Here is a 13,183-nt window from a genome sequence, read left to right as displayed (position 1 = left end):
AGGGTGCTTGGTGCCAAAAGGTGTGCCTATTCTAAGGGGTCTGTACCTTGGAATAGGTGTACCTTTTCATGAAGGGGTGTGACCCTGTTTTAAAAAGGGGTGTCCCCACACTAAAAGGTGTGTCCTTTTTTCCACGATGGGGTGTGTCCCTTGGGTGAGGAGTCAAAACTCTTCATCAAAAGGTGTGTCCAATGGTGGAAAAGGTGTGTCCCTTGGTCTTGGGACAGCCCAAGCACATCAAAAGACACGATTTTTGTCGTGTCCATTCACATTAACTCATGATGTGGGGGAGATGGAGAGGCCGTTGATGACTTTAGGTGGGGTTGGCGCTAAAAATTTTTACGCTTATTCTCTCCATCTCTTCCATGCACAATGTGCACGGATATCCTTCTAGCGGAAAGAGATGTATCAGATAGGCGCTAGAAGGTGGGGGGCATTTCCTACAGGCAGGAGCGAAATTCGCTCTAATACCACTGTAAGAAATCCTAGATTTACTATATTTAGAAATGTGCTAAGGAACAAAAAGGAGACTGAAATAGCAGAGAACAAGGAATATTTGTATTGCTTGAGTGTCTGTAGTGTATACAATTGGGCCTCTCTTATATAGAGAGTGAAGAGTCACACATGAAAAGGTGTGTACTCCAAAGTGTATGTGCATGAAGAGGTTTGTACCCCTTGTGAAGGGTGTGACCCTTGATGAGAGGGTACATTACAATAGGAGTGTCTCTTCAATAGAATGTCTCTTGTGAAGGGTTGTGCCTCATAGGAAGTGTCCCGTCGAAAGGGCATTACCTTCCACAAGTGTCCATTCATCAAACCATCCATAAGTCTAAGATATAGAGAAAGGAATACGTCACAGATCGTGATAGACTGAGTTGGCCAAAATGGGGAATGGCCAGTCAGCTATTTTGGAGCCCCTAGAGGCTTATAAAAGGAGCCCAAAGCTGGGCATTCATTCATCCAGCAGTCCAGAAAAACAAGGAGCAGCAGTACACTCACCCTCAGGCCTACATTCAGGAGGCAGAGGAGTCCAAGGAAGGCTGCAGACTGAGCATAGGTCTGGTGCCTTGGCTGTCTTTTAGGGCAGCAAGGAGCTGAGGTCAAAGGACAGAGAGTCTACATACGCTCGGGGTGAAGCACGCGGGCTCAAGTTCTAGAGATATCCGGTAGATAGTAGAAGTACGCAGTGGTAAGATCAAAGGACTACGCTCTAGTGGGACTTTGGATCTCTCTCTCTTTGTATTGTGTCCATAGTTTTGGACGGAAATATGTTCTTTTGTTAGCTTCTATATCTTGCTGGATTATTGTCTGTTGATGAGTCTACACATCCATTTGAAGCACATAAGTTTAAGAAGTTTGTGATTCTACTCCCCACACACATTGTGTGAGCTCTTGGGCTATTCTATCAGTCTTCCGCTGTGCGTACCCTCTGTTGGTTGATTTCTAAGACCTTTTTCATGCCATGAAGGGTTCGTTTCCTTGGAAGGGAAGTAGAACTGCTACTGGATGGAGATGAGGTAGGAGAGGATGAGCTGGAGCTGGAAGTGAAAGACGAATCAAAAGAAGAGAGACTAGACTTTTTCATTCTATGCTTCCTGTCCGTCTTGTTGTGGCAAGATTGACCTCGCTTCTGGTGGCTTGTCTTAGCAAGTGGGTAGGAAACACCCTAGGATTTGTGCTTCTATTGTGGAACAGCCATGAATGTCTCCACTTCTTCCATGTGATCCTCATTAAATAGATGTTGAAAGTGAGGATCTTTCTTGTACTCTTGAAGCTTCCGCATTTTGGAGCGTCTGCTTCCTCCAAGCTCTCTTGGATTTTATGTTGCTTGCGTTTGATAGAAGATGAAGTGGGACTAATGCTCCTTTCACTATCTCTAGAACATGCAATGGAGCTAGCTCAGGATGTTCTTGCTTATTAGCTATGGGTTCATGAAAGTCTACCAAGCACAAAGTATGACCTGCAAATTAGTTGTCTCCTTGGCTTGGATAGGGTGCAAATCATGTCACCTATGCTTGGCTCATAAGCCTATTAAAGGCAAGTTTGGCATCGACAATTTTAAAGTCAGCCCTGAATGTGGTAAATAGAAACACTTACAGCCCAGAATGGAATGACGCCAATGTATAGTGCGTGTCCCAAAGCATGAAGCACAATAGTCGACTCGTGTGAGGATGAAATAAAGCCGCGCCGAAGTGTTGTGATGGAATCTTATTGGTCGATTGATCGCATGCGTATCCTAGTCCTTCATGTGCACGTCTAGCCTGCATCTTTTCACCTTATGATTGGCTCTGGTTCACGCTTGCATGCAAGTAATTGCATACGCTTAGCTTGTGTCCCGTCACCTTACGGTTAGCTCTAGTTGATGCTTGCGTGCAAGTGATTCCATCTGGACTCATCATGCCATTCGAATCCAATTGTGTGATGATGCTTCTCATGGCGTAAACCCATCTGGACTCATCATGCCATTCGAATCCAACTGTGCGATGATGCTTCGCACGGCGGAAACCTAGCATACAATCATCTGCCCAGAATTGGCCAACATATCTAGATGAAGAAGCGGTGTGTGGAGCGAATCCTCTTCGCCATCCACCACTGGTTCTTGGAACGGCTGTAGCTCAAAAGTAGAGCAATGTACGAGCTTGTGCCACACGAGACGTGTTGCTTAATTACTTCTAAAAGAGATTCCGGCTTGGATCGTCACTTCATGATTAGGAAACGAAACGTTATGCTCTGATACCACTATAGCTCAAGTACTCGGAATTTATTTCAAGCAAGGGTGATTTGCTGAGAGAGGAATGGGAACGAGAAAATCCTAGATTGCATACACAGCACATAGAACAAGGGCCCATAACCAAATCAGACTGGACCCCCCGAAGGTAACCTTATTTCTTGAGTAAAACTAAGTGCAATGATTCGACATCCCCTCAGCTACTATGTGAGAATCCAAGAATTGATTACAAGAGTGGGGAAAGGCAGTGCTCTAATCGGCAACTGCATGCTTTTCAACACTTTCTAAAACTAGTCCTAGTTACATGCTACGAGTAGGCAGCTTTTGGGGCCTTCCAAGCTCTTGGTCACATGCAAGGGTGAACATCTCTTGGAAGATTGCACCAAACCCCTCCCCCCCCCTTCCCCCACAAAAAATTGGGTCAATAAACCACTCTCCAAATCCTGCAACATTTAAAGGAAGGAACACAACAAATGCACCCCTTAAATGTTTGCATGCAAATAAATACTCTAGACTATTCCTAGTCTTTGCGGGTGTCCCTGCCATGCAATCCAATGGAGGAATAAAACAAGTACTTTGATTGATTGAGATCAACCCTCCTTGACCGTGACCAAGGTTCTTTGACTGGGGTCAATGCAAGAGCTCTTTGGCGAGAATTAAAATATATTTTTATTCATTAGTGCTTGGAGTAGTACACATTTAGTGATGGATGAGGAGGAGGGTATTGTCGTGTAAGGGGTGTTCATGACAAATGCAGGTGGTGACATGCTTTTAAGGTTCTAGAGGTGTCATATTGCAAGACTTAGTCAAGGGAGGAACTTGACTCCTTATGTTTTTATATTTTCAAATCTCATGCCATAATCTTCTCTATTACTTGGATAGTCTCGTTTTTTTTTCTCTATGTTGCTATCATGCTTGTATATTCAATTTACAAAGCATTTCAGAAGCTCCTGCGAGCTCCCTCCCTCCTTCGTTCCCCGTCTACCCCCCCCTCGCATGCTGCGCGGCCCTCCCTCTCCCTCCATCAACTGCTGCCGCACAGCCAGCCGCCCCCCTCTCCTCATCCTCCGCCCGTCGCTCCTTTTCTCCCCCCCCGCCACGCTCCACTCACCTCACCCCGCCTCGCTCCGCTCCGCTCCACTCCGCTCACCTCTCCTCACCCCGCCTCGACGACCCGCTCCGCTCCACTCCGCCCGCTCCGCTCACCTCACCCCCTCTCCACTCACCTCACCTCGCCACGCTCCACTCACCTCACTCCGCCTCGCTCCGCTCCGCCGCTCACCTCACCTCGCCTCGCCTCGATCCGCTCCGCTCCGCTCACCTCACCTCATCCCGCCTCGCTCCGCTCCGCTCACCTCACCCCCCTCTCTTTCGTCTCCTCTTACCCAGCCACCCCTTTAGTCCCCACCTTCTTCCCCCCCGTTTCCCCAGACCTCTCCCCTTCCGTTTCCTTTCCCTTCCCCCGCCTCGGGAGTTCGCAGTTAGTCAAGCGATATGGCGGCTACGTGCCCGGAACCGGTGGCCCAGACGGACCCCCCCCCTCCATCAGCCTATCGCGTTACATTGACAGAGCACCAGGTCTCCTTGGTGAAGCAGGCCGCCACGGATTTCTCCCAGACATTAGTTTATGGGAGAGTCATTGGCTACTCCCCTTCACGAGCAGACATCAGGGACTGGTTGCAGTCCACCCTCTACCTCGAGGACAGTCACATTGAGGAGGTTGCACTCATGGGACGTGGCATCTTCTGGCTTAAGCTCTCCTCAGCACAGGCTACGAGCGACATGGTCAGGCGATCCCCTACTTCTGTGGGTGGGAAGATCATCCTCATGGTCCCATGGTACAGGGGTTTCAGTGTAGCGGACTTCGATGCCCGCTTTCGCATTCCTCGCCATCCAGTTACCCTTATCTTCCCAGGTCTTGCAACAGAGCTTCGCCCGATCATCAAGGACCTGGGGACACACTTTGGTTGGCCTATGCAGGACACCTACGTTGATGCGGCGGCAGCCTAAGGGGTGCCACGTGTCAAAGTGGCAGTCCTTGATCCACAGAGCATCCCCTCGAAGTTCGAGATAGAGATAGACATAGGTGTGGTGACGCAGCGCATTCTGGTCACTGGTCGCCCAAACCAGTGTTTGAGATGCCATGGCTTCGGGTACCAGGCTCGCTCATGTCCTCGCTTCACGGGTTCAGAACCTCCGAGGACCCCCGTTCAGGCAACTTAGGATACTCCGCACCAGCCAGCGACATCCCCTACCGAAGGGGAAGGCTGGACGGAGGTCAAACGAAAACGGAAGGGAAACAAAACAGGACCTAAAAAACCTGCCCATCTACAGTAAGAGCCCCCTCCGATGGTCCCTACTCATCAGCAGCCCAGTAAGGGGAAGGAGAAGGGAAAGGAGAAGGTTAGCTAGCCTCCCCCTCATCCTTCACCCCTCCCTCCCCCCTCTCCCCCCTCCTCCTCGATTCTCCGACCCCCACCCCCTCCAGGTTCCCCCTCCGCACCAGTGGTTTCCGCTCCACTCTCTTCCTCGAGCATGATCCAGAGGGATCCCCCCCCTCCACCTGCGCCACCTGCAGCCCTGAAGCCAGCACAGACCTCACCCTCGCCTATCCCTCCGGGCCCGGCGGAGGGGAGAGGCCCTTCCCCGCAGGTGGCCAACACCCCTCCCTCCGCTTCAGACTCCTCATCTTCATCCCCATGCCCAATGGCTGCTCCTAGAGCTCTTCCATTGGAGTTTTACCGAGCAGGTCCTTGGGATTACTTGGATGCAACGGGTATTGGCTCCTTTCCCGCATGCCTAGACATCAGCATCTTCTTCCTCCGCAAGGGGGCGGAGGGTAAGGTGTCCATCATCCTTGCCCCACACGATGGTCCTAGCTATTCCTTCACTATCTCCAGTGAAAAGAATGAGCAATGGATGAATGAAAATGTTTGGGAGACGATACGAGACCAGTCCCAAGAGCAGGTACATGACTGGATTGGTAGCAGAGCAGCGGAGCTTCTTCAGCAGCAGTGGCAGGAGGGTGATGTTCGTCTGCGTTGGTGCCACAGCGCTAAACGTTTCCAACTCCTGGTCATTATTAGACCACCGCTGGAGTGGGCCTACGCGGAAGGGCTTCGCCCATGGAGGACTTCAGAGGTTGCGGGCTTCTACAGCATTTCCTTGGTAGAGGCGTCGAGCTGGTTAGAGAGAGCATACCACCACGGGACGAAGGGCCTTTCCCCCCTGCTGAAGGTTTTAGAGGATGGGTCCGATGATCCGGCCTCTCCTTCGAAACCTTCACAGAAGCGCCTTCGTCTCCACGTAGGACATCCTCCGACCACTTCGACTTCGACCGCAAGCAGACAGCTGTTTGTGGCCCACCTTCCCTCCTCATGAGTCTACGCATTATCTCTTGGAACGTTCACGGGTTCCACTCATTAGGCACCCGTGACCAGGAAGATGGTGCTCAGACAGGAGCTCCAGCTAGCCTTGGTGGGAAAGGTAGATGTGCTCCTACTACAGGAACACAAGCTTTCGGCTTTACAGACCAGTATTTGTGGGAAGGTCCTCACAAGACTCTCCCACACCTACTGGGAACCTTCGATTGGCGAGCAAGGGAGGAGCGGGGGTGTCTGTACCTCCATCGACACTTCTCTAGTTCAGCATGTGTGTGGTTTTGGCACTATGATCCCAGGACGTGCGCTTTGGGTGGGCTTGCATATTGAGGGATCCCGTATCGACATCCTCAATATCTACGCACCGACTGATCTCAGACGTAGAGCCGCTTTTTGGAGATCCTTAACAGACTTGTTGCCAGAGATGGACTCTTGGATTGTAGGAGGGGACTTCAACAACCTTGAGACCTTAGAGGATCAGCAGGGACGGGGCCCAGAGTTCCTCGGTATAGCTCAAGCAGAGCAGGCAGATTGGGACTCCTTCCTGTTCGCAGTGGGAGGTCGGGACAGTTGGAGGGAGCCTTCCTTTCGCAGATGTCCTGGGAGTCTAGACTTCTCTTGGGGTTACAGAAGGGAGGGAGGCAGACTTCTGGAGCGGCTGGACCGTTTCTATGTCAGTGATTGGGCGCTTGGCAAAGGAGGAGAGTCACGAGTGGTTCCAGGGACGACACTTTCAGACCATGCCCCAGTCATCCTAGTCCTGGACTCAGCCTCTCAGTCCTCACCTCCACGTTCATGCCGGATCCCAGACTCAATCTACTCCAGAGCAGCGGTTCACAGCAGGATAGTGGACCTATGGGAGCAGGATTGGGACCCCACCAGGGATATGGCAGCACAGGTAGCTCAGGCGCTTGCTGAGTCTAGCCGCATTTGCCAGCAGGAGGCGATTCAGGTCAGACAGCGGTGTTGGGCGCGGGAGAGGGGTCTCAGACGTGATCTCGCTTCGATTCAGAGGATGCAGCAGTTTTCTCCAGGCTCTGAGGAGCTCAGACAGCAGGAGGTTCGGGCCCGAGCCATGCTAGAGGAGATCACCGAGCGTCGCTCAGAGTTTTCATTTCATGCTTCCAAGTCCTTCTGGGCTAGGAAAGGCGACAGGATGTGCAGAGAGTTTTTCAAGTCTCATGGACAGAGGTCAGCAGGGGAACAGCTCCGTTCTCTTAGGGCGCAGGATGGTAGTGTCAGGTCAGACCTAGACGAGGTCCGGGACTTGGCGACAGACTTCTACAGATCATTGTTCCAGCAGGAGCCCCCAGACCCTCGTGGCCGCATGTGCAGGGAGGAGGTGTGGAGATCTACATCGCGGCTCGTGCAGCCCAGCATAAGGGACGCCCTTCTCGCCCCTTTCACTGTTGCAGAGATGCAGGATGCGGTGAGCGCTATTGATGGGCAGAAATGCCTAGGTGAGGATGGCCTCTCTAGAGCTTTCTTCACCACCTTTTGGGAGCAGATCCACCGGCCCTTGCTCGCAGCCTTCCAGCACATCTTCTCCAGCGGGCAGATGCTAGAGAGCCTTGCGACAGGCTTGATTTGCCTCATCCCCAAAGGGGGGGACCGCCAGGAGATCAGACAGTGGCGCCCAATCACCCTCCTCCCGACCACCTACAAAATCCTCGCCAAGATGATCAGCAGCCGCATCTGCCCCCTGCTACACGACTTGATTCATGACACCCAGACTGGTTTTGTCCAAGATCGCAGCATCTTGGACAACATCTTCACTTTCTCAGAGGCGACGGAATGGGCCCAGCACAGTGACCAGCACCTTGCCATACTCCTCGACTTTGAGAAGGCGTACGACAGGGTAGACTGGTCCTTCTTGGAAGGTACACTCTCTCGGTTTGGTTTCCCGAATGAGTGGATCAGAGGTATTGCTAGCCTTTACAGATCGGTCTCCAGTCGGGTTATCATTAGCGGCAAGATGGGGGAGAGATTCACACTCGAGTGCTCGGTGCGTCAGGGCTGTCCATTAGCGCCTTACCTCTTCCTATTTTTTGCGGAGGCCATGACACACTTCCTTCGAGCCCGTACCACTGGTCTTCGTAGGATGCGTCTTCCTATTCGAGATGATGCAAAGCTTCTGGACTCCGAGTATGCAGACGACACAGCCCTATGTGTGCAGGATGATGTCGAGTCACTGGAGCGAGTGAGACTGTCCCTAGAGATTTTTTGCCTTGCGGCTGGAGCGAAAATCAATTGGCATAAGTCAGTTGGTTTTCTTACGGATCCGGGAGCCAGCTCACAATGGGTATTTTCTTGGGGTTTCGTTGGATCCCTAGAGGACAGACGACACGTTACCTGGGATTCTAGGTAGGCCTGGACATCACACTGGCTCAGCAGTTCTTGCCGGTCCTAGCCTCCATACGACGAAAGCTTGCTTTCTGGAGCACGGCTCGGCTTTCCTTGGTAGGCAGGGCTCTTGTGGTCAACCAGGTCCTTCTTGCCACTGCTTGGTATGTGGCCTCTTGCTGGTGTTTCTCGAGGTCTTGTGTAGCCCAACTGAGGAGACTGGTGCGGAACTTCCTATGGTTTGGTTCAGACGGTTCCGGCACTACCAGAGCTAGGGTCACCTGGCAGACGGTCATTCTCCCCTAGGCAGAGGGCGGCCTCGGCATCATAGATCTAGAACTGCAGAGTCAGGCACTTCTTGGCAAGCTAGTCATCCGCGGTCTGACCCCAGGAGGGCAGACGTGGAAGCTCTTGCTACAGCATGGTCTCAGTGCGTGTACTCCCCAGAGAGGGGGTGTTTGGCAGCCTTCTATCCGATGGATCTTCACTTCAGCTCCTTTGACTCACCCCCGTTCCCCCTTCCTCCGTAGCCTCATCTCGGTCTGGAGGAAGTTGCGACACAGTCTTTCCCAGGTTCCCCCTAGCTACCGAGAGGAGATAGACAGACAGCCCCTGATCTGGAACAGCCAGGTGACAGATGATATAGGTCGTCAGCTTGGAGAGAGATCCCATATCCCTTGGGCGCTCTGGGCGTGTGGGCCCGCGCGCTCGCTCTGGGTTTGGAGGGACGTCTACAGTCAGCTGAGCCCAGGCGAGTTGGGAGCAGCAGTAGGTACGGCACGTGGGATCCAGGCTCGGCGAGCAGAGATTGATGCTGCCATCCCTGCAGGTTGGAGGATTCCCGTAGTCACCGGACAGCTCTTCCCGGGAGATGAAAGGTGGCTAGGACAGTTCACTCCACGGGACATTCCTTTGGTGGTGGCAGGCCTCTTCTCGGACTCCTTGGTACACTTCTTCTCCATCACTGATGATTGTCGCCTACAGAGCAGAGAGGCCGTGATCGACCCCCAGCTTCCCTGGCAGCGCCTTCGCATTGTAGGGCTGCAAGGGAAGATGTGGCATATAGACCCCCTAATTATGCAGGACCAGGATTGGAGACTCTGGATATGGGAGGGCCGTTCCTTGACAGGGTGGAGTGGGACCCAGGGGAGTGGCGTTGGCCACCATCGGAGACCTCAGAGAACCCTACCCCCTTCTTTTCTTACAGTGCACACACGGTTCGGCGTGCTCTTGGGGCTCTCTAGCGTGGGCTACCCACACAGGCACATAGGTGGTATGCCCAGGGGATATCCTTGGTCTTTCTTCGCACTTTCTCGAAGACTCTTTGGGCTAGCTGGCGTCTGAGGAAGATCTCCTACTTCCTTTGGATGGTGGCACACAAGGGGCTTCCAGTTGGCAGCTGGCTGAGACAGATGGGGCAGGAGGGTCATTGCCAGATGTGTTTTCAGGAGGAGTCGTCCCTGAAGCATTGCCTTTGGAGCTGCTCGCGTGCGCAGACGGTTTGAAAGGGAATCATGGGGATCTTAGGGAGGGCTACACCCGAGCTAGGACCGATCACTTGGGGAGCCGTTTGCTGGTGCAGCACTGAGCCGGTACATCACTTGGCCTATGAGTTCTCTAGACAGGATCTCGTCTTTTTCATCACGCAGGCCACCTGGGCATACATGGACAGCTTCCCTTGGCATCTGACAGAGACAGATGCAGGAGCGATGCCTCGGCACCCAGTTTGGGAGATCATAGGGAGCATCGCAGGCTGGCATATCTGGACTTCCAGATGCGCGCAGACTGTAGGAGCTTAGACTACTTCTACTACCCAGACCCTAGCAGATAACTGGAGCACGATTATTCACACGCTCAAGGGTCAATGGGATCAGATTCAGGGAGAGTCCCGGGCAGGGAAGGAAAAGAGACGACGTTTCCTTCGTGACTGGGACCACTGGGAGTTGTTCTTCCAGTACTCCACTAAAGTCTTCAGTGGCATTACACCCCTCCAGCGTGGCTGTTTGTCCACTGTCCGAGTATTATGCCCTAAGAGGCTTGTATTTGCATTTTGACTCCTCGGGCTGAATCCGTTTTGTGATTACAGCCCGCTGGCCTTTAGGCCTTCTTGTACTCTCGCTTTCAAGTAATATAACTAGCACTACTTTTTGCGCAAAAAAAAATGCTTGTATATTCAAATTGAATATTCATTTTCTCATGTTGTTTAATGATTTATGCATTGCAGGTGTCGTTCAGGCTTGTTGGTGGTTCAATGTCAGGATTGATTATTGATCCCAAAAATGTAAGGTTTTGTAATTTTTGTTCTTTACATTGTTGCACATTATTCTTGAAGCAAATAAATCTCTATAGACTTATCTTATCCTCTTTTCTTGTTGGCTTAGAAGCCTTGACATATTGCCATATCTTGTCAAAGTAGAAGCATTGTTCTCTTTTTCCTCCTTGATCTGATCATCAAAAAAGTGTGAAGGGACCAAGTCACTGTCCTTTTTACTTGTTGTTGCCTTGGCTTTTGCTTCAGTCTTGTCTCGCTCCTTGTTGGTTAAATGGGTCATGAATGTCTTCTCACCTTTCTCTTGAAAATTTTCCTCTTACAACTTATTCATACAAGTATGTAGGGCTCAAGTCCTCAAAGGTGAGAGAGCTGGCTGGCTAACCTATGGTATATGCAAACTCAAACCCTTTGAAACTCTGTGAAAGCATACTGAAATCATCAAGGCGAGTGCATGGCAATAGTAGGCAACTCTTATGAATAATCTTCAGCTTTTTACAAAGTCCCTCATAGATTCACCTTTAGCATGTACATTTGTTTTTAAGGGTTTTACTGTCAATAGAGGAGGCTGAACCTGTGAGCTCCTTACTCCCTCTCTTGCGGCTGCTTCTCCCCCCAATCTCCCTCTAGCTCTCCTTGCTTCCGGCCTTTTCCCCTCTCCTTCTTCATCGTGCCCCCTCCTTTTCACCTCTTCTATCGGCCATTTCTGCCCTGTTTTCTGTGCCTCCAGCTCGTTTTGGGAGCTGTACCTGTTCGTGTAGATTTGTGAAGGAGTTTGGGCTGCTCACGACCCCACAGTCCAGCACCCCCAAGACACACCCTCCTCGAAGCCGACAGGGAAAGGGGGCTTGTTCTCCCAGCTTCCAGGCCTCAGGCCCCGCCCAAGGCAACTCTTGCCGAGAGAGTTTTGGAGACTTGGACCTTGGAACTATCTAGAGGTTCCAGAGTTGCGTCCCTTGGCTCTAGAGATGCTGGTGTTGATCCTGCAGCCCTGAAAAGGGGGTTCCATCAGTGTGTTCGGTTCCCACAGCTGCCCATTTTGGGGCTTTCATTTTGCCTCACAAAAGAGGAGCATGAACCCCATCTCTGTTTGATTGTACGGTGGGAGAGAAAATGTTTTGCATGATGGAGCAGTAGACGTGTGGCTCTACTATGGTGCTTCAGCTTCTTACCAACTTGGCTTACAGTAGAGAGATAGGGCGTAGGGTTGGCAGTAGCAGTGGTCCGGTTGGCACCAAAGGTGGAGCTCACTCTCCCGACTTACTGAATGGTCCAGCAGTGGACCGACAAGTTTGGGATGGAGGTATCCTTCGTGATGTAGTGGGCACGGAAGGTTGGCATAGAGCCTATCATGCCCTTGGTATGTCGCCTTCGAAGTCTCAGATGTCGGATGTTGTGCTGCAGGCTTTAAAATCTCAACCGGACTTCGATGTTTGACTGAAGTCAATCTAATAAAGATTCCTCTTTATTTATTGGGAGAGGTACGAATTAGTGACATCCCCTTGGCTTCTAATCAGTTGCCCTCAACTGAAAAGCTTCTTGATACAATTGTTAAACTTGAGGATATTCCAAGAAGAACTCCTCATTTATCCACTTGGCATCGAGTGCCGAATAGTTCTTGACAAGGTACCTGCGGGTAACCTTGCCTTTGGGTCCTTTCTTCTTTGAGTGATATACAATTTGTTCTGGTTGGAGGATCTCCTCCATCTCTTTCACCTTTGGTGGCTCTTCTTGAATTGGGTATGCAGGTTCTGGTGCTTGGTACTTCTTTAGGAGACTCACGTGAAATGCATTGTGAATCTTCCAAGTCTCTGGTAACTTTAGTTGATATGGGACTTCATTTATGGGATTACTAATCCGAAATGGCCCATAGTATCTAGGAGACAGCTTTGGGTATACCTTTTCTTTTCCTTTCATCTTTTCAAGTTTGGCTTTCTCGAACTTAAGGAGTACCCAATCTCCTTCTTGGAGGTTCATCTCCCTCCATTGCTTATCTGCAGCTTTCTTTTGCTTTTGCTGTGACCTTTCTATTATGGTTTGGACCTGAGAGAAGGCTGTATCGAGGTCTCAAACTACTTATCATCTGCAAAATCTCATCCTTGGTCTGCAGAATAGGTGGTAGAACTACCTTCCCGTATATTACTGCAGAAGGGGCTTTTTTGTGTAAAGGTGTGAGTCGTGTTGTTGTATGCAAACTAGTGGAAGGTACTTTTCCAACTTGGAGTTTTTCCTGGACACATCACACTTTAAAGGGTCTAGCACCATGGAATTAGCATTCTCTCCTTGACCGTATGTTTGAGGGTGAAATGAAGATGAGAACTCCAATTTCGTACCAATATTATCAAAAAGTACTGTCGAGAATAGACTCGTCATTCTGGGATCTTGGTCACTTACTATCGACTTAGGCATCCCATGATGCTTGAAGATCTGTGCCATGAACAACTTGGCCATATGGTCTGCTTT

The 13,183-nt window shown here is 51.0% G+C and overlaps 1 protein-coding gene across 5 annotated transcripts in view; it reads left to right on the top strand.

The window, feature by feature from the left end:
* The window catches only part of LOC147882183 (clathrin adaptor complexes medium subunit family protein), a 54,423-nt gene that overhangs the window by 19,779 nt on the left and 21,461 nt on the right, over nucleotides 1–13,183 (top strand). For all 5 annotated transcript variants that reach the window (XR_015543969.1, XR_015543968.1, XM_087401951.1 and 2 more), the window contains exon 6: nucleotides 10,676–10,732. Coding sequence is in view for 3 of the 5 variants with exons in the window: in XM_087401951.1 (XP_087258077.1) it covers nucleotides 10,676–10,732 (57 nt within the window). In the remaining 2 variants the exon portion in view is untranslated. The remainder of the gene's footprint in view (nucleotides 1–10,675; nucleotides 10,733–13,183) is intronic.

The sequence above is a fragment of the Dipteris shenzhenensis genome, chromosome 30 (assembly GCF_047967505.1).
Source record: "Dipteris shenzhenensis isolate YYH24624 ecotype China chromosome 30, Dip_SZ_1.0, whole genome shotgun sequence".
NCBI classification, from domain to species: domain Eukaryota; kingdom Viridiplantae; phylum Streptophyta; class Polypodiopsida; order Gleicheniales; family Dipteridaceae; genus Dipteris; species Dipteris shenzhenensis.
The sequence above is the reverse complement of the archived record's forward strand: the minus strand, read 5'-3'. Positions and strand labels throughout refer to the sequence as shown.